This window comes from Charadrius vociferus, unplaced genomic scaffold (assembly GCF_000708025.1).
Source record: "Charadrius vociferus isolate BGI_N301 unplaced genomic scaffold, ASM70802v2 scaffold213, whole genome shotgun sequence".
In the NCBI taxonomy this organism is placed as follows: domain Eukaryota; kingdom Metazoa; phylum Chordata; class Aves; order Charadriiformes; family Charadriidae; genus Charadrius; species Charadrius vociferus.
The window spans coordinates 2,340,250-2,366,063 of NW_009647828.1; the positions used below are offsets into that span (position 1 = coordinate 2,340,250).

General features: G+C 36.0%; 1 protein-coding gene across 5 annotated transcripts in view; it reads left to right on the plus strand.

The window, feature by feature from the left end:
- CTNNA2 (catenin (cadherin-associated protein), alpha 2) overlaps nucleotides 1–25,814 on the plus strand; it is a 460,517-nt gene that overhangs the window by 67,413 nt on the left and 367,290 nt on the right. For all 5 annotated transcript variants that reach the window (XM_009882507.1, XM_009882503.1, XM_009882504.1 and 2 more), the window contains exons 3-5: nucleotides 7,115–7,281; nucleotides 10,598–10,717; nucleotides 12,967–13,233. In XM_009882507.1, the coding sequence (XP_009880809.1) occupies nucleotides 7,115–7,281; nucleotides 10,598–10,717; nucleotides 12,967–13,233 (554 nt within the window). The remainder of the gene's footprint in view (nucleotides 1–7,114; nucleotides 7,282–10,597; nucleotides 10,718–12,966; nucleotides 13,234–25,814) is intronic.

Consider the following 25,814-nt stretch of genomic DNA (forward strand, 5'->3'; position numbering starts at 1 on the left):
TCCCTAGATACTGCTATAATACAAATATTTTCTTTTCAGTGAAAAATAGGAAGCAATCAACTTAATACCGTTTCTGGAAATATATACAGAAAATATAAAATTTCCAAATGGATGTGTGTGTATATAGTTTTTTTGAATATGTGTATGTGTATATGTATGTAAAATTATAGGAAAAAATGTATAGACTTGTTGACTTCATCTGTTTTTCTGCTTTTTTTTTTTTTCCTTCATGTAGATTTTCACTGACGGTATGTACTAATCACTTACCTTTCCAATTGTTTTGGCCTTATTCCATTTTAAGACTATAATGATGAGAAGTAGAAATTTGAATAGGTGTTGTGGTTTAACCCCAGCCAGCAACTAAGCACCGTACTGCCACTCGCTCACTGCCCCCTCGGTGGGATGGGGGAGAGAATCAGAAGAATAAAAGTGAGAAAACTCATGGGTTGACATAAAGACAGTTTAATAAGTAAAGCAACAGCCACACAAGTGAAGCAAAATGAGGAATTAATTCTCTGCTTCCCATCAGCAGGCAGGGGTTCAGCCATCTCCAGGAAAGCAGGGCTTCATTCACATATAACAGTTATTTGGGAAAACAAAATGCCATAACTCTGAATTCCCTTCCCCCCCGCCTTCCTTCTTTTTTCCCCCAGGTTTATATACTGAGAATGATGTCGTATGGTATGGAATATCCCTTTGGTCAGTTGGGGTCAGCTGTCCCAGCTGCATCTCCTCCTAACTTTTTGTGCATCCTCAGCCTACTCGCTGGTGGGGTGGTGTGAGGAACAGAAGAGGCCTTGATTCTGATGGTTTTTTTTGGCATGTTCAGTTTTTGAGTTGCACTGAATCATGCAGAATTTTGGTGACCTTTGCAATCATCTGTTGACTGCTGTTTGCAGAAGTTAAGCTTACAGTACTTGAATAACATTGAATTACCAGGTGACTTGTATGTGTGCGGGATTTTGGTTAAATACATGTAAAGACATCTTTAACTGCTCCTGTATGAGTGCCTGAATTTAATATCCAAACAGAAATGACATCTTTGTTTAAAAATCTAAGGGAAAAGGGTTTGGTTGGTTTTTTTTTTTTGGTTTTTTTTTTGAGAATGGGGTCTAAAAGACTTCATTGCTAGGTGCTGTAACTTTGTTAGGAGAAAGCGACGGACTATGACTGAATCTAATCTTGCATTACCCATCAAGGAAGGATAGGTAGAGTAGGTCCCCCAGTTAAATCCTGTCAGAGCAAGCTAAGTGCGTTGATAGTGATGTTGGGAGATGGTAGCTGTAGGTCTAAACCTTTTTAAGCTGTTGAGACCCCAGAACCTAATAAGAACTTTGGACACATCTTCTAGTCATTACTCAAGTGCAGGAAAGTGGCTTGTTGTGTGGCTGTTCTCAGATTCACAGTATCATAGAATGGTTGAGGTTGGAAAGGACTTCTGGAAGTCATCTGGTCTAAGCATCCTGCTCAAGCAGGTGACCTAGAGCTGGTTGCCCAGGACTGTGTCCAGACGGCTTTTGAGTATCTCCAAGGATGGAGACTCCACAACTGCTCAGGGCAACCTGTTCCAGTGTTCAGTCACCCTTATAGTAAAAAAAGTGTTTCCTGATGTTTAGAAGGACCCTCCTGATTTTCAGTTTATGCTCATTGCCCCTTGTCCTGTCACTGGGCATTGCTGGAAAGAGCCTGGCTCCATCCTCTGTGTACCCTCCCTTCAGTTATTTATTTGTATTGATAACATTCTCTCTGAGCCTTTTCTTCTCCAGGCTGAACAGTCCTAGCTCTCTCAGCCTTTCCTCACAGCAGAGATGCTCCAGTCCCTTCATCATCTTCGTGGCCCTTCATCGGACTCTCTCTAGTCTGTCCATATCTGTCTGTACTGGGGAGCCCAGAACTGGAAACAGTGCTCCAGTTGCGGCCTCACCAGTGCTGAGTCGAGAGGAAGGGTCACCTCCCTCAACCTGCTGACAACACTGCAAAGGCGGCCAATGGTATCCTGGGCTGCATTAGGCAAAAAGATAAGAATTCTAAAAGAAGTAAAAACCTTTCACCCCCATCCAAAATGGATCTGGGTGAATGAAATGTTGTCCAGCTATGAGTCCTAACTTCACACAAGCAGTAGTTCTACCAGTAATCATAAGAATTGAGGAATTAAGCTGGATTTCATCGTTGAGGGTTTTTTTGGCAGGGGTGGATGGGGAGGTTTGGGTATTGTTTTTTTTTTTTATTTGGTTTGGGTTTTTTGTTTTCTTTTCTTCTTATGATGAATGTTTCTTAATGTGGCTATCAGGGACTTTCTCTACTGAATGTCCTAGGTTTTTTAAATCACTTTCTAATCCAACTAAGACTCCTCATTTACAAAATGTAAATCAAAGGCACACTTTTTTCTCAATGTGAGGTGCCAAAGAATTTAGTATGTGGGTCTTAGCAAGAAAATGGCTGACACTATTTGTCTAACGAAAAAGGTATATGAATGTTGCAAGGTATCAGATGAAGTATTTCTCGTAGCTGTGAATGATATCACCTAGAAAAATGCAGACCTTATCACATGTTTTCCGGAAACATAATTGTTTCATAGGGCTGCTGAAATGATTATAGGAATGGATATTCTATGCAATAAGAAGAGACTGAAGTACTACCTTTAATCTGTCACGACTCATCACAAAAATACATGAAGCGAAAAAGTGACAAAAGGAAACACAGTGGAAGAAGAATAAGTACTTAAATTGAAGGACAAATGGGGCATGAGAAGAAATGGATATAAGTTATCTACAAATACAGTCAGTATGGAATTAAAGTGTCTCTAATGAAAAAAACCTGTCAGATTCTGGAGTTCATTTTGGAATGAGTTTCCTGCTTCCAGTAGGATTAATTGGGGTTAAATGTCTGAGCTGTTTCTAAGATGGAAACTTGATAAGTTTGCGAGCGCAGTTATTATCATATTAAGATTATTATTAATTATATTATGACATGACTGTCTGCAGTGGCAAGGAAGCAGACCTGATGACTCAAGATGCCTGTGTTTCTTGCATTGACCTGATTTTCACTGAAAGTAATTAATATAGATTACAGAATAAATGAATTTGGAAAGAAATGGGTAACTGAAAGTAGCATTGGCTTTTTCCAGATAAAAAGGTTTCTCTGAAAAATAATTTGACTAGCTGTAGCTCCAACAATACCTTTGGCCTAACTGTGATTTGATACCATTGCTGTATAAAGATAAAAATATGTTAATTGGCACTGAGATAGACAAACCTCCCTCCCCAATAATGGCTGGGTCTAGGTTATTAGATTTTAAATTGGGAACTACTAGTTCTTTGTAAGGTTTAAACAACCTGCTATTAACTTTTATACTGATACTTTTTTTTATTTGCTTATTTGTTTATGTTGATTTAATGTTTTATTCTGAATTATTTTGGAGAAGATTTATTTCACCTAACTGAAGCTTTCTAAAATGAAATAATGAATCCAAACTTTTTAAACTGTTGTTTTGACCGTCCGTGTATTTTCCCCCTGTTGTTCAGATTTGATTTTCAAACATATTTGCTAGTTTTATCTCTTTGGATAGTCAAGCCTAAGAAGATAATTTTCCTGCTTGCTTTCCTGGTGCCACTGGCCAATTACCAAATATTATTTCCTTCTTTCGAAGTTCAATATTAATATTTATCTGAAGCTACAGACTACTAATTTCACAGAAAACTTTAAAGTCTCTTCAGTACCAAAATGGAAGTTACACGATTTGTTAGCATCTGATTCCAAAATCTAAAGCTTGCTTTGGCTGCCATTTCATCTTGGATATACCTAAAGTTCAAGTACTTTCACATGCAAAACGTTTATTGATGGATGCTGAGAATCACTTCCGTCTCATCCAAATTTAACTTAGAGCTTAAATATCAGAAAACCTCGCTGGACACTTCATACCACTGTATGTATCCCCTTGGGTTACTTCAGCTAGATGTGCTCTAAAAGTGCATGCGTATTGGATCAAACTTTTTACAAGAAGCTGTGATAGTTGGTTTGCTTTAATAAATTACTGAAGCGAAGATGATGCCTTCCTAGTTGTTACACTGATTAGATGAATTCAGTCGTCCACATTTTGGACCAAATTCCTAGGTTAGGAAATTCAACTCTAACTCTAGCCCACATGCTAGACTCTAAGATATTCTGTGGTCGCTCTTAGCTCCTCCTTTTACAGGGAATATTTTGAGTCACTGACTCAAAAATAATAATAAAAAAAAAGATTTGTGGAAATTTCATTCCCAATTCCCAGCTGAGAGTTGTTGATATTTTTTTCCAATAACTGTTTGATTTAAAATATGTGTCAGAAAAATCTTCGTGGCCTTCAAGTTCCTTGCTCCTAATTTCAGTGATTTTTGGTGCATGGGTAAAACTCATGGGAACGTAGGTACAGCAAACTGTGGTCCTCCTCTGCAGAAACCTTGTTTCTCTGTGAAGACCAGGTACTTAGAACTCTGACTCTACAATGCTGTGCAATATAACAGTTAAGCATGTTTAGAAATTTGTTTTGTTGTCTCTTTATCTGACAATGACTGACTGTTCCTCGTCTCTTAAGAAATCTTTTGAGAGTTTTGGCAACCTTGTGGAAATCTAAGAAAAGTGCGCAGCCTTAGAACTGAGGCATTTGAATATTTTCTACCAAAATTGTATATTATCAGCTTACCATCTAAGATACCCTGCACACAAATTATAATAAGAACATGCAGTCCTAATGGTAATATAATAAGGAAAAGAGTTCTGATGGGAATTATTCACTGTGGCTGTCTTAAGGCTCTTCTCCACTATTCGCATTGTCTTATGGGAAGTTATGCCATCTAGGATTTTTTTTGGGATGTTGTTATAATGGTCTTAAAAGCAATATAAATATGCTTTGATTTCACATTAAATGCACTTTCTTTCTGAGTTTCTACACCAGAGACAAACAGGATTTTTTTTTTTTTTTTTAATAATAGCTAAGTTTGAGTAAATATAAAGTCTCACTCAAAATGGTGTTTGCTCTTCTTTCAGCCTGATTTCCTAGGGAAAGGAGGCTTGCGTAATTATTGATCTGTTGGTAAATCCTAATATATTTAAATTGCTGTCCAGTTTCAACCTATGCAAAACTATGTAAACATAATTAAAAAAAAAAAAAAGTTTTACAAAAATCAACAACTGGAGAGAGAAGAAAACACCATAAAAACTCAGACTTCTGTTCGCACCAAGAGCAAGGCGGGTGCGGTTGAACCTTGTCTTTGCCCCTGACTGGCTGGGGGGGCACCACATGCATAGAGTCCTGACAAGGCAGAGCACATGCTCTTTCTGCCAGATCGAAAAATAGGATGGAGTGGGTTTTTAGGCAGTATAGTAGCAAGATAAGTGAAAATTAATATAAACTTTCTAATTCAGCTGCGCAGAGACAGAATTATGGTTTGAAAAGAAGATCATAACAAGCAAACTGAAATATAGAAACTGTTGAAAGTTTAGGAAGCATTTAGAGAATGCTGAATTTTTTTAAAAAAAGCAACTTGAATACCAAGCTTTCTTTCAGCAAAGCATAACAGTATACAGAAACCTAAGTCAGTAGATCATCTTAAAAATCAGTTTTTGCTTGGCATAGCCACAAGATAATTCCAGGTAATATATCAATGGGATCATATTCCGTGGCTGGGCTGGCTTGTTTTAAATGCTTTTCACAAGCCTACACAGCAGAACGCAACACATTTTGGAGGTACCCAAGCATGTCTGAAGTTAGTAAAGCTGCACAACAGCAGGGCAGCCCTACGCAGCTACACTAGCTTGGAACTTGAGTCATCAGCATGGCACAGTCTAAGCTAATTAGAACTGGCTCAGAGCGAGACTCATCAGCTGGTATGTGACAGTGTGCAGATGCAGCAAGAGACAGCAAGACAGCGAGCACCTAGGATGTGGGTTTAGAGGTTTCTGTATTGGGTTGTTTTCCGTAGCCTATTGAAGTTCTTTAAAATACACAAGTGTTTTTCTCATAGATTGGATTAACAGTATAATCACTAAATTTCTTTTTTTTTTTTTAATGTATAATTTGTCTCCCATTTCTTGAATTAAGAAGAAAGATGATGCATTTTCACTTCACTACTTTTCAGCTGATGCTGTTAAGAAGTAAGGTGGTGTAATTGCTCATTTCCTAAAAGGATGAAGTGGTGCATGTTTTCCCTCTTGCCTAGAATAACATTCTTCATAATAATTTTAAAGATTGCGGCTCTCTATTAAGATATTGCTCTTTACAACTGCCTGAAAGGAGGTTGTAGTGAGGTGAGGGTCAGTCCCTTCTGCCAAGTAACAAGTGATAGGACTAGAGGAAATGTCCTCAAGTTGCACCAGGGGACGTTTAGACTGGATATTAGGAAAAATTTCTTCACCAAAAGGGTTGCCAAGTATTGGAACAGGCTGCCCAGGGAAGTAGCTGAGTCGCTGTTCCCGGAGGTATTTAAAAGACACGTAGATGTGGTGCTTAGGGACATGGTTTAGTGGTGGACTTGGCAGTGTTAAGTTAATGGTTGGACTCGATGGTCTTAAGAGTCTTTTTCCAACCGAAGTGATTCTATGACTCTATGATTGGGAGGAAAAAAAAAGTTTTTAATAGGAGTGATAGCTCTTCTAGGTGGAGAAAAGCAGACTAAGTATCTGAGCAATAAGGAGTAGGAGTGAAGGAGAAGGATGTAGTTTGAAGCCTGATTTGTAGAGAGATGCAATTGGGGTGCTCTGTCCCATCCTCCCTACCAGTGCAGGTGAGTTCTGTATTTCTATAACACACACTGTTGTGTTTCTTACATTGTGTTGGTTGCACTCAGCAGCCTATTTTGATGTTTTGGTTTCCTTTTTAGTTGTTACAGGTGACTGCTCCAGAAGAAGAACAGTTTGGGAATAAAGAAAAAAAGGTGGAGAGTATTGAGGGAGTTGCTGCATGTGTTTCAAAAAATAAAAAATAAAAAATTCTCCTGAGCAATTCAATATTCAGTAGCTAAGCCATTATTTTTTTCCTAACAGCAGTTAGTTTATTGACTTGTTTAAACTTTCTGGAAAAAAGTACAAGTGTAAAACTTATCTTTAATTACTTTTTTTTTTTTTTTTTCAATTCTAGGAGAAACAATGAGAATTGCCTCTTCAGAGTTTGCTGACGATCCATGCTCCTCAGTGAAACGGGGCACCATGGTGCGGGCTGCTCGTGCCTTGCTTTCTGCTGTCACCCGTTTACTCATCCTGGCTGATATGGCTGATGTCATGAGGCTTCTATCACATCTGAAAATTGTATGCATTTTTAACATTATGTATTCTTTTTGCATGTCTTGTGTGTAGAAAAATGGAAAAAACCAGTCACAGATGTCACTTCAGTTTTCTTACTCTATTTCACTGTTTTTTCCTAAAGTGGTGAACAAGAAGCAGGAGAGAACACATTTCTACATTAGTCTTATTCATTTTCTAATTTTGCATAAATTAGTTTTCAGAGACTAAAAGTAAAGATTATCAGATATCTTCAGTGCCTGGGCTAGTACTGCTGTTAAGCAGCTCTTTGAACTGAACAGATGGATGTACTTAACTCACCTTGCCTGTTCGCCAGGCGGTTGACTAACTCAGTATTGCTATCTTGTGGCAGAGTTTAGGCACTACAGTTGTTCTGCTATTTGCACAACTTCTGGATATATCAGAAGACTGAATCTTTAATTTGGAGGAAGACAATAGTACAAGTATCTAATCAGTCATCAAAGAGGAAAAATAGAATAAAGAGGAATTAAATGTTGCCAGATAGTTTGGTATGGATTTGTATTCACACTTGGCTGCCACCATTCAGGTTTTGATACGGGAATATTAAAAGACATTGCAGTTGAAACTGGGAAATGTTATGTTTTGTTTTGGTGTTGCTTTTTTTTTTGCTAGTTATTGGACTATTTTGCTTTTATTGCATAAGCAAAAACCTCTGAAACAAAACAAATCTTTGCAGAAACTCATATACAGAATATTTAAAGCCTGCAGAAAGCATGTGTGAGTTTAACAGAGGAGATGGAGAGTTACTTCTTTCTAATAACCATCCCAAAAGTATTTTCTTTTTTTTTTTAATTATTATTTGCCCTTTTAACAGTGTAACTGTACAATGATATTATGCTCTGGAAAAACAATGAAAACTCTTCAGCGTGCAAACTCTGAAGATAAGCTAAATAGTTTGAAAACAGTTTTCATAATGAAAAAGGCAGCTTTTTCTGCACAGATTCTAGTAAGCTCTGCTCTAATGAACAGAATGCTGCTCTTGTAATTGTCAGCATGTGGCTCTGATTACGTGCAGTGTAAGCATTGTCTCTCTCAAATATGCTTTTAATTTTTCCCCAGTATAGTACTCCATGTAACTGTAATTCAAATAATCCTGTGCTAGTGAGACTAACAATTTAACGTTATAAACAACAGATTTTTCTAAACTTTATAATTAAAATTTAGATTCAAGGTCTTTCATAGGTGATGAGATATATTGTTCTCGCATTTGAGATTTCTTTCTTGTGCTACAGCAGTGTACTCTGTTATTTAAAACACAAATATCCAATACTGTTTTGTAAGTGGGCGTATTTACTTAGACAGTTTGCACCCTAGATTTGCAAGGGCAGTGTGTGGCAATGTGGTTTGTAGTCTCAGCATTTATCACATGTTATTATGAATCCTGTTTCCAAGAAGCCAGATGTCTCTGGTTGGTTTTAGCAATATTCAACTTATGAACCTCAAATGTTCTTTTTTTTTTTTTTCTGGCTTAAAAGGGTAATTTGTTTCTGAGGATTGACAGTGTAAATATTTTTGTCTTATTGTTTTATAATGCAAACTAATTTTAGTTGAACAAAAAATAAATTACTAGGGGGAAAAGTGTTTATATCGTACAACATTGATGAAGGGACAGTGCTGTATTGGCTCAAAGGTGACATTCAAAGGCAGGTGTAAGCTAAGACTGACATACTAGAGTATGATCAACATCTTTTGAAATTTGATTATCAGAGTGCAATCTGTAACAAATTCTCTAGTAATTTCATTTAATAGGAGGCTGGAAGGACTTATAAAAATGTGTATCAGATATCATGCCTGCGCTTATCATTACAAACATGTTGAAGATGAAAGTTTCAGGTAGTTTAATATAAATGCTTCTTGATCTGAAAAAAAGATGTTCATATTTTGCTGGGAATCGTGCAAGAACAAATTCATTCCTACAATGACGCTTTTGTAATTTTTGCTAACGGTTAAGGCAGGCAGATAGTTCAGCTTTAAAAACTGCTGTTCTTTTTAAGAGTAAAAGAGGAGGTAATTGGATTCTGAATAAAGTGTAGCTTGCAACTCTCAGTATAAAATTTCCACCATAACAGGTATGGATTTATGTGCTTGAATTATACATTTTTCTGTAGAAATATATGGGTTTGCTACTCCCCTGTAATTTCTAAATCCAAAGTAAGTAGGTAAAAGCTCAAAATAAAAATGTCCTCTCTTGCTGATAGGAAAACACAGTTAGAACAACACAAATGATAAAAAGGCATGTTCTGCACATAATTGTGCCTTTCTGAATTCATTAGACACCAGCTACTGCTGTATTTATGGATTCCCAGCGGTGTTTGGAGAGTAAGTATCAAACCTCTGTTCTTGCATAGGAGCATGTACCTTTCAGAATTAGCTGTTTCTCTTAGAGGGGAAAAATTGTCTGTTGTTGAAAGCTTGTGCACATTGTCGCGAATTGAAGCAATAATTTTTAGAAAGAAGGATGAATAGAAACTTTTCAGTTCTCGATCTTTTTTGCTTGGAATGACATTTTTATCTTTTGAGGGTGAGAAATAAACCCTTGAATTTTCATCTAGGGATAGGAAAATTTCCTTTACTTGTATGAAAAGAGCATTTTATCCCTTCAGGTATTTTTCCTTGCTGTATATAAGGAAAAGTTTCACAATAGGTTTGGTAGATTAACGTGTTGGTATAACTGGGGGTTTATATCTGTGCCTGTTAGCTACAGGATGACTACAATTTTCTTGGAAGATTCTTTTCTCAGTAACTGAAAAAGGAAAAGTGAGAGATAAGAAAAAAGAAATAATAAATATATTCCCGGTTGAAACTATTGTTGTTTCATTTATTTCACAAAGATACCATGTTTTGGCTATATCAGGGTAAATTGAAATCTTAATAGTAATTTTGAGTTTCCTTTTTAAATGTTGTTTTTTGTCCAGAATTAATAACTTCCTTTTGCTTTCCCATAAATCCTGTAACACACATTAAGAACATATTCATCTATTTCATTTTAAAACCTGCAAATACTAAGCATTTCGTCTGATAAGTGTGAGTGGGGAAATTAATATAGTTTTTCCTTTTACATTAGTTTTACATGATACCAAAGTACAGTAAATGGAAAGTAATGCAGAATGACAATCAGACATCTTCTCTATTGAGAATCCTAATTAAATGAGTGGGACTATCATAAAGCCACTGTACAGTGATGGACGTGAAAACTAAATTGGGTCCATATAATAGAGAGTGTTGGGTATAATAACTATAGACTTTGTCAAAGAATGCACCTGGGTTAAAATGATAACACAGTTGATATATTATGTTCTAGGTAGAGGAAGCACTAGAAGCAGTGAAAAATGCAACAAATGAGCAAGATTTAGCGAATCGCTTTAAAGAATTTGGAAAAGAGATGGTAAAACTGAACTACGTAGCTGCTAGACGACAACAGGTGAGTACGTTTTAAAGCAGTGATTGAGAGAGCTAGTCTTGGTTCTAAAGATCTTGTAGTTTATGCTGGTTTAAAATGTTCAATAAGTAATTGCTGTGTCATGGCCTGTAATTTAATCACATTATTTTTTTGAGTGTGGTAAAGTTTTTCAAAATGCAATTTCTTTAAGAATATTTTCCAAGTGTCTTCAATTAATAATGTAATGAATGATGAAAAGGCAAGTGATTCAGGAAGTTAATGATAGTTTTCACTAGACGATTATTCCCATTGAATTCTAACCTATGCTGATTTGAGGTCACTCTGATAGCTGGTAAAGCACGAGCTCTTTGGTAGTCTAATATAATTCAAATTCAGCAAGAACAGAAATCTACTTTGTGTTTAAAACCATCATTATTAATTTTCAGATACTTGAAAAAACACAAGTACTCTATTCGTTCATTACTAAGGCAGATGCAAAAATGACCAGAAAGTAATGGTAACATTTATTCAATGGCTGCAATTATGCAACTCTGCATTAAAGCTAACATTTTCCTGCACGCTCTTCTTTTTAAGAGTCCTGACAGTGCTGTCATAGGAGAGTTGAATAAGGTCTCTGCAACTCTGATTGTATTTGAATATCACCAATCATTCAGGAGTGCGTTGTGTTTGTATTGCATAGCAGACTGGATTCAGAATGCTGGCTTTCTATATTTATCCACCTATTTACTTTATATTCCACATTACAGTAATGGCAATTTACTTCTGTATCCCTACCGTGTTTTGGTTGTTTTTTTTTTTTTTATGAAATATAACATTTTCAGAACCATACTGAAATTAAATAAATTAAAAATGTAAAATCTAGTCACTATGTGAACAGTACTATCCTGTATGTTCAGACAGTTCTCTTGTGGAGGTATAGCTACAAGTATGGAAAAAGAGAAAAATGTGAAAGGCAATGAAGGTTTATGTCTCAAGTTCTCACTGGAGGTATGAAAAGATAATGGGAAATCTTAGTTATAAGCCTTTTAAAATTTTCTTCTTAAGGTGCATTTTTATAATGCCAGTAAGGTTTTCCGTATAACTGTGGAAAATCTTGATAGCAGTGGAACTTAGTACTTACATGTTTGTACATTTTCCTTTAATCTCTCTGTTTTATACCCTGGTAAAGTTTTTAGGAACTTAATTCTCTCCAAAAGCTGCTACCTGTCAGTCATGTGTGGTTGAAATTAGTCAATAGGTAGTACCTTTAAACCCAGGATATCTGGATTCTTTTTTAATTTTTGCCATAGATTCTATATGTGAACTTAAGTGAACTATTCAGCTCTGCAGACTTCTTTGTTCTTAGTTTTTAAATAGAAGTAATAATGTTTTGTTACTCTTTGTGAATATTGTTAGGACTACCTTACCTAATGTTTGAAAGGCTTTCATGGACAGTGTGATATATGCTACAAATAAATAAATTAATGGATTAAATAACAATAATACAATGTCATCTTATTCTGGTAACATATTATACAGCATCTGATGCTTGTTGTCAGGGGAAACGAACATATGTAATTAAACCTAATACTAAATCATGAGGAATAGAAAAAACATAAAGGAAAAGCTAAAATTAATGAGGAGCATATTTATTAGGTCTTTAAGAACTAAAAACATATTCATCAATGTAATATTTTTATTTTGATTTTTTTTTTTTAAGTTCTGCCTTATAATGAGTTTATAAAGGAGGACATAGGTATAGTACTTGCAAAATTATGGCACTTGCTGCAACAGGTTGTTGCACTCACATTGCCTTTATGGAATCAGCAGACTGAATCCAGTCAAACAAGAAGAGTAATTCTGAATATTTTATACACATTTTCTGCAGGCCTTTGAATAAGGGAAGCATATAGACTCTTTGATAAGAAGATACTGTGAGCAGCATGTAACAGCTGTAGGTGCACAGAAGGAATGGACTTTCTTGGGCAGTAGGGAGATTTCTTTCTATGATTTATGGTAGATCATAGAATCATAAAGAATGTCTTCCTAATATCTAATCTAAATCTACTCCCTTTCAGTTTAAAACCATTATCCCTCGTCTTATCACTACACTCCCTGATAAAGAGGCCCTCCCCTTCTTTCCTGTAGGTCCCCTCTAGGTTCTGTCATTGATTCCATCTCTACTAAATCACTGTATGGTGTTTATGCAGAGACACTTCAGCTGTATAAACAATACATTCTAACACAAAAAAAATCATTTACACCTATAAAAATCGCATGTTTTTGTATAGGAACTGAAAGATCCTCACTGCAGGGATGAAATGGCTGCAGCTCGAGGTGCTCTGAAGAAGAATGCCACTATGTTGTATACCGCCTCCCAAGCATTTCTCCGTCACCCTGACGTTGCAGCCACTAGGGCCAACAGAGACTATGTCTTCAAGCAAGTACAAGAAGCAATTGCTGGTATCTCCAATGCTGCCCAGGCCACCTCACCCACTGATGAGAACAAGGGGCACACTGGCATAGGAGAGCTTGCTGCTGCACTAAATGAATTTGATGTAAGTATCAGAAACTTATTGAAAATGAAGTGTTTCTCCGTGACATCTACAATGCTTTTAACCAAGTGGGTCTTGAACAGGACTTAAATTTCCCTTTTCATTCAGGTCCATTTCCTCAGACTGCAGAGGCAAAGTGCAGACATTGATTTGTTTTATTTTTAATGAGGAATAGTTGTTTGCTGCTAATGGACTTGAATTATAAGGAGTTATTTGCGCTCATATGCAGGTGCTGTGATAGAGAGAAAGAAGTCCTATTTTGCCCTGGCGTCCTTGAAAAATCTAGCTACGTAATTCTAAATAATGACAAGTCTGATTAATGTGGCGTTTTAGTTGTGTGACCAAGTTCTGTGATTTGTTGAATGGTACGATCATATGTGTCTGGCAAGTCAATAAGTCAAGACAATAAGATAAAGATTGTGGCAGAGCTGAGTGTCCTGGAAACATTACAATTCAACTTGAATCGTGAATTATGTTAATCAAAGATACGGAAAAAGCATCTTTCAAACACAGTTGATACCAGTCACTTCAGCTTCAGGCAAAGTGCTGGGTCCTCTGTTCCAGAAAGAGCTACACTCTTGCTTAAACAACTTTCATAACAGCTAATTGTTAAACTTTTAATTTCTTTGCCAGTTTTTTATTATGCTTTTCCCCTACCTTACAGTTGATTACTGTTCTTTAGAAAGTGAAAAAAATATTAATTGAAGGCACTATCTGAAAATATATTTTTTCTCTTTTGTTCTGACTTTGGGTAAGAGTTTGTTAAAATTATAATTAGGGAATTGTGTCTTTTTCACTTTGGTTAATATATAACATTGCAACACAGGCATTTGTCATCCACCCGGAGGCACTACTTAGTCCTGCTGTATGTAGGGCTGAAAGTGGAGGTGCAGTGCAGGTGGTTCATTTCATCTTGTGATGGACTGGGCTTCTCTTCTACCTCTGTGGTTTACTGTCATTTGGTCTACTTTGGAAATGGTAGTAGAAAGGGTAAGCATTGTAGAATCAAAGGAAGTTCAAGTATTGAGTAAAGTATTGAGAACAGGCAGAGAATGAGTATATGAATAATAGCAAAAGGGAAATGGGAATAGGGATGGAAACATGATGGCAGAAAATGTGTGGATAGATGTAGGAAGAGACAAACAAAGAGGGTAAAATCATTTAGAACTACTACAGAACACAGAGGTTGACTCCAGTTTCATCTTTACGAATATTTTTTTACTCTTTTTTTTTTTTTTATATCTATATTTCTGGGTCTATATTTTTTCCCGTAAAATGTTTGTAGGTTGGGATTTAAGTAAATCTGCATGGTTTTCAGGACCTTCTCAGCTCACAGGTCCCTTACTGGTAAGATCCTGGGAATAATATCCCTGTTTGGTCTGATTGTACTCTGGCTTTTGTGTGGGACTTTGCATGTTATGGACAGCAGAGGTTTGACAAATAGTAAAAGGAAACATGTGACAAACTGATGATGCTGCTGCTCTCTGGAAAAGGCTGCTCTTCAATGCAAAGAGAGTCGTTGTGCTTAGTGAAAGTACATTTAGTGAAGACTATACGAGATATCTGATATTGTCCCCTGCCTCTTTGTGAGAATATTTGTTCATCGTTTTTCTCCTCAGGTAAAATCTTTTCCATTTTACATGATGTTGCAGGCACCATAAAAGCAAATGTGAGACCTATAGCCGTAATACCGTGTTCTGTTCACAATTTTGTGTGGAAAACCAGCCTTTTTTTGAGAAATTTCTCTAATTTTAAGAAATGAAATGAAAATTTTATTCTCTGACTTACTGAGGATACAAAGGTTGAAACTATTGTTTTATCTGCTTTCTAACCATGTTTCCTATTTTGCCTCAATGATAGCTGTTGAATGAGATATATTCACACCTAATTTTGCAACAGAACTGACATTCCCTAAACTCTTGGGAAAACTGAATTTTATAGCTGCAATGATGGGTTGATCATGAGTTTACCCTTATGCTTTACAAGCAAGGAAGCAAGAAAAATTACCAGACTAGTGAGACTAGTGGTGGAGAAAAAAAGCTTGATTTTTATGCTGGCAATATGTTACTTCAGCAAGGGAAAGGAAGTTTATATTTTCCAGTACAAATAATTTTACAGTCTATTTATTTTACAGTATCAGTCATATTGATTGAGATCAATTTGAATTTGGTATGAAGTGCATACTAAACCTTGTATTACATGACAAGATAATTCTTCTGTATTAAAACTAAGTTTACCCGTAATATTTTCATAATATTTGACACTTCTCAGGCTTCATTATTTCAAATTTCAGAATCAGCATTCTGTGCCTTAATAACCGCAGTATAAATCTTCTCAGTACCTTATCAATGAAAATATCATCCCATGTAATATAAATAATTATTTTACCGATTTTAAGCACTGCAGCTATTGTGATTAAATAAGTGTCATGTTAATTGTCATACTCTGCACAATGGTGACTTGTGGTATAAAGTCGCCTGTAAGTTATTAGCAGCAAAGTTTTGAAAAGAGTTATCATTTATTGCTTCTCAGAGATAAATTATGTAGAAATGAAGAGAGTTCATGAATCTGTTTCTTATCAGATTTTCTACTTTAAAGTACTGTTTGAAGTTGATTGATTACAGAAGTACGTGTTTAATGCCTCAATTTTTGTCCTTAAGCTTAAATATTCCTGCTTTAATTTCAGATAATTTAAATCCACATATTCCTGGATTTATTAGCAAAGTAATTTATTATTAAAATTTGGTATATTTCTGGGTTCTTACAGCAACTAAGGACTCACCTTTTACTCCTCTCATAAAACTTGCCCAAATTTATGCAAGTTACATAGAGAGGGTTGTTCAGAACTTATTGTGAATTCTCAAAATATTCCGTTTATGCCGAAGAAATGGTAGTTTTGGTCTGGTAAGTCTGAGTAGGTCTCAGTTTTTCTGATTTTCAAGAGACTGCTGTGTAGTCCTGTGTTGAGTGTTGTGTGATTGATTCCTCTGGTACCCACCGTGCTCTCCTCATAGCCATCATCATGTGTACCAGAGACAGGACCCCTCAAACTGGAGTGCAGTGGGGAGGTAGATAAAAAGATAGTAAAATGACTAAGTACGAAGAAATGAATTGAGAAAGACCAGGAAATCTGTGCTAGAGGAAAACTGAGGTGAAGATAAATGACATCTGCATTCCAATGTGTGGCTGGCAACTGGAAAGAGGTAAAAGTATATGTGGGATGCCGATAGAAAAATATATTTATATGTGGGTATAAAGTGATGGGATGAGTAGAGGTGGAGTGGCTGTCTGCCACAGCGAGGGCTGCAGGCAGGTGAGGGGAGGGACACGTTCAGCATGATAGACTGGAGAGGGGGCAGCGACAGGCAGAAATAGTATTTATTGAGCACTGGGGATCTCTGATGAGTAGAGTGCCTCCTTTCAGAATATGGATTGAAATTGTGATTTCTTAGTTTCTAGAAATGTAGCTGTGTCAGTGGGATGTGCTGGCAAAACTTTAGAAGTGCTAACCACTGCAGAAATTCAAATTCTAGGGGTTTCAAATGGGGCACCCTAAAATACTTAAAAATATATAGAATTGTTTAAAATGTTGCTTTAGATTTTGATATGAAAAATGAGGTAAGCATTCTTGTACAGTACTGTGAAGTTAGGTGTAACAGTTTTGTAAATATAAAAATGTGCATGCAGCATAGACCCATAAAAAAGGAGTATTTCTGTGTTTGGAGCAAGGCTAGGATTGTCTACAAAAAATTATGAGTCAAGGATGAGTTTAGCCTGTGACTTAGAAATGGGGGAAAGAGATACCTAAAGGAAAAAAAGGACTACAAAAACCGCTTTCCATTGATGCTAGAAGCAAATATCTCTTGTCTTTTGTATTGCTCCAGAAAGAAAATATCAGGACTGATGGGTCTGCTTAGCTGACTTTCTCCTTGTGTTTGTGTGTGTGTGTGTGTATAATAAATTGGCAAGTTCTGTATCTATCAGTGTAATAAAATGATATTGCATTTGTTAAAATGTATATATAGTACTTGGTTTTTAATATGTGTTAATCCAGACACACCCTATACTTGATGTTATTTTAATACTCCAATGATTTGTTGTTCTCTGTGTGTGCACAGATCCGTTTGCCTTTAAAGTTGCTTGCCAGCAATATTGATCAGTGTTACATCTTCAATTGCCCTGCCTGTGTGTCACCCCTTTACCCTGATTTCAAAATCACATTGACTCTTGAATAAATAGGAAAATAACCTGGTTTATAAAGGAATGGATCTGGTTAAGAACTGAAAGAAGTAACTAAAATGATTTTATTTCTATATTTGAGATAGGTCCCGAGGTACTGAAAATGTATGTTTGTTTTTTTTTTTTGCTATGAGAAGGATTTGAACAGAAAAACTCCAGGCAGAGTAACTCAATCTTTAATAAATTTTTGAAAAGTGCAAGGCTATCATTTGGGAGATGACTATGTTTTAGAAGAAAGAAAGTGTCTGATGACACTGGTCATTGTCCTCCAGGATATAAAATGAAGTTCATATTTAATAAATGGACTATCATAACATATTTCTTGAAGATATTAATAATCTTTTGGAATATTTTGCGGGGCTAGTGAATGCAGTGCTCCTTAAACAGCGTGAAAGATCTAATAGGCATGTAATGAAAAAACACAACAACAAACAAAAGACAAAATACTTGGCTGCAACAATAGAAAGGTTACATTTTTGGTAATAAAATTAAGAGCAGTCAAAATTTGACATAAAGGTAGTGGACAGAAGAGATGCTGTACCTTTAAAATGTTGTTGGTTTTTGGACAAATAACTGTACTAGTTGTTCAGCTTGAGAATGGATTTCACAGAATATTTACGGATCTCAATTTACTTTAAAATATGTTCATCAGAGAAGTGATTTGGGATGCTGGGGATAAAAGGACAAAATGTGAATAAGAAATGAAATGTTTTGTTTCAACATTGAAATCATAAGAAACAATTGCAAAAATACAACTGCATGTCCCACATAGCAAATTGAAGGTAGACTTGTTGAGTTCTAGTGTCTAGGGATCACAGTTAAATGGCTGTTTCTGTATAGTAGCAGGTATATATTGAATTTAAATAGGGACACTCGTGTTAGTGTGCACTGGAGAAAGTGTTGCAAATTCAGATAACCTCATTATATGACTTTGAATGAAATACAGCTTTTTTTTCCCTTGTGGAGCTGAAGCAGCTTTTAAACTGGAACATTTCACCTGTGAAGGGAGCAGGGCGGCATCCTGATGCTTCAAAAGCTCCTACTCAGTAGTGAGATCCTTTGGCACTTTCTGCACTCCTTGGATCTCCCCTACGTGGGGAAAAATCACAGACTGGTCGTCTCTAAGAAAATAATGAACAACAGCACAATTTTGTATTTTACAGTATACCTAAAAACTTTACCTGTTTGCACTAAAATACATTTGGGGCTGTTGAATTAACCTTTCAGGAGATGGGAATATAGAGTAAATTTTCAGCGTCCCGATGATGCTAAGGGTTGAACAAGCTTTTTCTTCTATGTCATTGCTGTCCTTTCCTGCCTACTAGAACCCCTTCTGTGTGCTACTTTTGGGGATTTTTTTTTTTCCCCCCAGAGATTTCCATGCAGAACGGGAGTAATTTAGCAGCAAGAAACTCAAATCGAGTTTAGATTGCGGGTAAATTCAGACTAGATATAAGGAAGAAGTTTTTTGTGATGAGGATAGTGAAACACTTGCACAGGTTGCCCAGAGAGGTGGTAGATGCCCCATCTCTGTGAACATTCAAGGTCAGGTTGGACGGGGCTCTGAGCAATCTGATCTAGTTGAAGATGCCCCTGCTCATTGCAGGGGGTTTTGGACTAGATGACCTTTAAAGGTCCCTTCCAAGCCAACTGTTCTATGATTCTATGATTCTAAATTGCTTAATCACCTGTTTCAGAAGTTCATTCTACTTTTAATCTTAGTAGTTGGCTTCATGACATCGTAAACCTGTTGTCTGTGCTCGTGTATGTATGGAAATGTATATATGCTATTGTGGAAATTTCAGCTCTGAAGTACGAGGGACAGCACTGGACATGACAGGATTTTGGTATTAAATACATAGCCAAAATGTGACCTCTGCAATAGGAAGCACTCTTCCTTAATAACAGGAGCATGTTACCTTCATTCACCTTTAGCAGTGAGAAGGGCGCTGCTGATCTGTATTTTCTGTGTAAGAGCACCATCTAGTGGGTTTCTTGATTATTTATTTTTATGTGTTTTTTTTTTCCCCTGAAATGCTCTTGTGTAGTATATTGGTATTGCAAAAAGATTTAGCAATCAAAAGTACTACTTGTAAATTTAACCGTACCACATTGCCACTGCATTGTTTTGATGGTAGAAAAAGTAGTATGCCATCACGCCAGGTGCTTTGTGTGTTTTTCTGTCAAATACATGTAACCACTTTGTAGTAGGACAATAACTGGTTTATTTGCAAAGGAGTTTTTGTAGCGAACACTCATCCAAACAAATTTGTTAGAGATAGTAGAAACATGCAAAGGAAACACACTTTAAATAAACCTAATTGACAATTCTATAGAGAAATATGCTTTCTGTAGCAATACAATTATTCCATTATTATTCGATTTATTACAGGTTGCTTATTTCTTCTTTAATAAGTGTGAATATCTGAACTGTTAAGTCAAAAACATATTAAATTTTCTCCAGTTACATATAACAGCTCAAAAATAACACTAAGTGAAATTTTCCAATTAGATGACACTTGGTACTATTTTGAGTATGTTTATTTAGCACATCTGAGATGCTTATATAACTCAAGTATGTGATAAGTGAATACCACCAATATTTCAGGGAAACAATATCGCCATTCATATTTAGAGAACAGAGTCACGAAATGACTACTGGGGGCTGTGGATGTGGGGGCTATTGCTACTGGGATGTGTACTTCTACCTGAGCGTGATGTTCATCAAACTACTATGAATTTAGTCATCCCACTGTGCCAGAAGGAAAGACATGCACTTATTTCTCTGAATTAGTGCTCTGTTCTTTTAACACATCAGACTGGCTGAACAAAAAGCTGCAGTACTGGAGTTGAGTGAGCAGGAATGCATTTTGGGGAGCTGGAAAAGGCAGAGGAAGGGGGACTCTCCTCCCCCCTGAGGCACTGAGCTGTCACACTGTTCATATTTCTTCAAATTACACCTTTATGGTATGTCTGTGAAACTCTGCATAGTGGCAAGTAGAAACATTTGATTTATAGCTAAACAGGAACTAAATAGCCCTGTTAGCACTTTGGGGGACACTGACATATGTACATAAACCACGCCTGCGAGCACACTGCATTTGTTTTCGTGGTAGTGCAGGCATTTCTGACAAAGAAATACACTGAATACTCTTATTTATACAGTCTTTTCTCCCAGATTGTTCTGAAAAACTGGGTCTCTCAGTGTATTATGTGCTCCTTTTTACATAAAGACAGTTTTTCATACTGCCTTGTGGTTGTGACATTGCTTACCCTAGACATCTATCATTTTGAGTTTTTAATGGCATTTTTCACTGAGTTTTTGATTCCCTCTTCTGACATACCTTTCATTTTTGCAGTGGCATTTGCCTTAAAAATTGTATTTTTGTTGTGCTAAATCACTGAGAAACATGTTAGGAAAAGGTCTCTGCTCTGGAGGTTTTACATGCTAAATAGATGAATTAATAAAATGTAAAAAAAGAAATAGAGGAAAGAAAGTATCATTTGTCCAGAGCTACACAACAGTTTAATACAAGAGTCAACAAAGGAACCACAAAGCCCTAAATTCCATTGAAGTGTCTCTTCTGCTGTACTGTGCTGTTTATCATGGTACATAATATATCACTTGAGTTTTCTGGAATTGTCTTAGAGGTAAATTTTTGTAAAACTGTGTTATACAGAAGTGTCTTACTTGAAAGATGTTTCTGTTCTATCTTGGATAATTCCTCCACCTACAGAGCTCCAGCTAGACACTGGTATGATTGCAGCTGCTGCTTTATCAGCTGTGCGCTACTAGATTGTCTTGTACTTTTCAAACTTTACTTTTTATTTTTTTCCTCCTCATAGAATCTCATATTCGATTCAGAACTGTATTATTATCCTCTCAAAGATGCCTTTCCTGTCTTTGAGAATATGAATCTGAAAAATCAATTCAACTTTTCTTCCTTCCACAGCATGAATTGGTTGGTTTTTTTAGGTTTGGCTTGGGTTTGTGTGCGTGTGGGTTTTTTTTCCAATTATTGCTTTTAAAATGTACCTTTTCTTAAATAAGAAGGTTACTTCCCATTAGAACAGAATAAACTGATATTGGGCTTCTTTTATATGATTTGATAATTCAAAGGAGGAAATAACTTGTAATTGGGGATTTTGTATGTTTTAAAGAACAGAGCACAGTAAATTGTTTAAAGGGCACAATAAAGGCCATCATTACTTTTGTCATTTTTTTACACAATAGAAAAACTAAAGCAGCACAAGGAAATATTGAATTCCTTGTTCTCAGTCAGTGATTGGATGAGAGGTAATTAACTGGGGAATTCTAGAAAAGGAGTGTCTGTATGAACGTAAGAATCTGACCTTCCCTTTTACACACATACAGACAACTATACAAACAGGAAGACTCTGCAGATCATTTTGTTGGTGTGTTGTGTGTTTTTTTTCTCCAAAAATATTATTTGTCACAATTTTCATTATAAGTTACAACAACTACTCTATAAACACACCTTTATATAATTTAAAAGAAATGGAGAGTACAAGAGATAATATTTAACTGTAATGTACTTAAAGAAGATGTTATCACAAGTCTAACAGTTTTCAAATAAGTCTCCAATTATATTTCAATTAATTTTCTTGGACTTCGTTTCAGCAACTGAAGCCAAAAATTATGTACATTTACACTAATCTGTCTGCAGTTGTAAAGAGGCTTGGAACATAAGTCCTGAATTATGGTGTCAGTCCTTGATTTATGGCTTCAATGTTAGTTAACTAATTAGAAATGTAAAATGTTCCGATTCATTTACATTCATTGTTCAATAACTAGCTATAAAGAAGTGACTTGAGACTTTTGAAGGAATTTATTTAGCCAGATTTCCTGGCAACTATTCTTTTCTTCCATCCAAGAAGACATTATTTCCTTGTTAACATAATGTTAATATGTGTGTAAGAACATTGTACATGTCAGTAATGTAGTCTGAAGTTGCATTTAGATACCTAGCTTTCTTTGAAAAAGAGTAAAAACTTTCAGAAGCAAAAAATAGTGTCTCTGTGGGAACTGAATGTCAAGAGCTGTCATGTAGCAGGTTCTCATCCCCATTCTCTTTTTCCCAAAGCTTAAAAACCTGTTGTTCTTTTAAGATATTTGAGGAAAAGTTTAGAATTTAAATTAAATATCTATAATAATGTTTCTTAATAACCATCTGTCAGTAGGTAACTATATCATTATTTATTATATTTTAAACAAAGTGTAGTTGTTCTGTTTCTTTCCTTAGAACCTCTCAGGTTTTCTTTCCCAGCAGTGTTTCTTATTATAAAAGCGGAGAGAGGCTCAAGAATTAGTTCTGGTCAGTATGGTACGTTTTGTATGACATGAGAGTTAAGAATGCATCCAGGCAAAAAAAAGCATTTGATGTTCCTGGTGGACAGCAAATTCAACCTAAGTCAGCAGTGTACCCTTACAGCCATGCAGATCAGCTGCTTATGAGGCTGCATTAGTAAAAGTGTAGATGTTAGATCAAGGAGTAATTTTTGCCCCTATATTTGGCATGTATGAAACTACATCAGACCTTCCAGGTCTGTTTAGGGGCTTCCCAGTGCAAGGAAGACTGACAGACTTAAACAGATCCAGCGGAGAACGCAAGATGATGAGGGGGCTGCAGGACGTGACAAATTGGGAGGGGCTCACGGAACTGGGAATTTTTGGGCTGCAGGATATGAGGCTTTGAGGAGGGATCGTGTTGGTGTCTTCAATTGCCTAGTAGAATGGTGTAGAGAAAATGGAGCTAGAGTCTACTTTGAGGTTCATGGTATTGGGATGAGCTGCAACTGCCTCAAGCTGATTGAAGGAAAATTCTGTTTGGATATTGGAGAAAAAACAAATAAACAAACAAAACAAACCATGAATGTGATCAAACACTGAAGAGGGGGCAGAGATATTTGGAAAATCCCCAAGGATGGAGATTTCATCTTGACTGGATGAAGCTTTGAGCAACCTGGCCTGATGTCAAAGTTGACTCTGCTTTAAGGAGGTGTTTAAAGCAGGTAACCTCAAGAAGTCCATTCCAACCTAAATTGTTCCGTGATTCTGAATTTTCTGTTTTACAGTGAGGAAAGCTGGCTTGTATCAGTTATACACCCTCATAGATACACACTTTATTGTTTAAAATGTAATGGTGTTTGCATGTAACCTATACAGGACTTCCTAAATTTATTCATGCAGTATGAGATAACTGCTCGTGAAAATAGTGAGCTGGGCTTCAGTGGTCAGAGATACTGGAGATATTTGATCTGTAGATTGTTCATCCTCGAGGCTGAAAAAGGATGGAAATATTCCAGAAATACATTCTTCCTAGGTCCTTGGGTCTCATAGAAGACTGAGTGCAGGGTCTTCAAAAACGTCTAAGAAGAAAAATGTGATTTGTGACTTGCTGAGAGGTGTAAGATCTTCTGTTTGAAATTTGCTGTGTAGGTAGAAAGCCTATGGCTATAAGGAAAGAAGGAAAAATAAGGCATTCTGAAAGGACTGGTTATGTTGCTGTAACTGAAACACAAAAATTGCAATAGTGCTGTGTGGATATTTCCTTGATCAAGTGTATGGATTGAGAAAGAGGTTTGCTACAAGTAGAATGTATGTTGGCTGTTGGAAATCCTCTAGTATATAGTCAAGAGTGCTTCCTGTCTTTGTTAATGACCATTTTTATGATATTAAAAAAAAAAAACAAAACCAAAACCCCATGACTATTAACATGACCATTTTTTAGTCATTTTAAAAACCACAATCAGATCTGAATAAGAAAACACTGAAAATAATTGGAAACATGCAGCTAATTTCTTTTTATAACTTTCTTACTGATGGCATAAATTGCTAAGACAGTTCATCTGATTCAATTTCAGTCTTGTTACTACTGAATTAAATATACTGTTGTGAAAATGAATCTATATAGTTGATTTCTGAAAATCCCTGTGCTTAAGAAGAATAGTGTGGTGTTTAAGTATTATCATTTGACTGAAAAGCACAGCTACATAAATATGCATAAGCCCAACTCTTAGAGAAATAATTTCTAATTTAGATACTTGTAAAAATCCTCTTACTGCTGTGAAACATAGACCCTAGAAGACACACATGAGTCATTATTTCACATTCTGGCTAATGCTGCATTTATTTCTGCTAAGTCAGCAGTTCCTGGAGCTGGAACAATATGCTATCTGGTTAAAATTCTTCTATTTGTCCTTTTTATTAAATAATGAATCTTCATAAATTTTCTGAAATCCTTATGTTTATTACTCTTTAACTGCTATACATTCAGTTATGGTATATGTTTCTCAGGGCTTGATCCTCTTTCTCTGTATAGTAATAAGAGTTATGTTTTTTGTGTGTGGAGTTAATTGGAAGTTTTATTGAGAAACAAGCAGATCTTTTGTAAAAGCCCTGTCCCGCTGAATTAATGAAAACACATTCACTTGAAATCAGAATTTAGCCTAAAATAAGTTCATCTGAGCACATTCTGATTCATAATAAACAAATACAGTTTTCAATGTTAAAGGCAGATGTTGGTTATGCACCATGTCCCTAAATCCTGATTTACATTTTAATACACTGTGTTGTATTTTTTTCAAATTAACTGTGTCATTTGACTTGTGTTTGGTGATTGCTCTTGGATATTAAAGGAAATAGACTAATCATAAAGTTATCAAAATGATGTGAAAATTAAAACGGTTCATTAACAAAAATCCTATATGCTTTAAAATAGGTCTCATTATTAGAAAATAGAATACTTTTAACTTTTGCATTCCTATTTCTTGATGTATTTTCTTTTAAACCTCAAATAAGAAGTGCACAACTTAGAATACATTTTTAGAAAATATGCAATTATGAAACTTCTTTGCATGATTGCAGCAAAAGGTTACTGAATTATATGGTATTGTTAATGTGCCCATAAGTGGAAGCAGGCAATTATTGCTTTTGTATTTGTTATGTTGAATTACAAAAGAAGAAAAGCAGGTCAGAAAATAATCTAGCAGTGACTCAAACCTCATAATATTACAAAAGGTTTTGCATTGATAGGGTTAGAATCTGTGTGGTTTAGCCGTATATGCTGATGGTCAGTACAAAGACAAAGTTTTGGATTTTAGAAGAGCAAACATCAGCTTACTCAGAGCTCAGGTGGGAGGAATGCCATGGGAAGCTTCCATCAAGGATAAAGGAGCTTGTGAGTGCTGGGAGTTTTTCAGGAACACTCTCCTGGAAGCACAAAGCCAGTTCGTCTCCTTTAAAGGTAAGGGAAATAGGTGGAGCAGGAGACCTCTTGGCTTAGATGCTGGCTTTTGAGTCTGCTCAAAACCAAAAGAGGAGG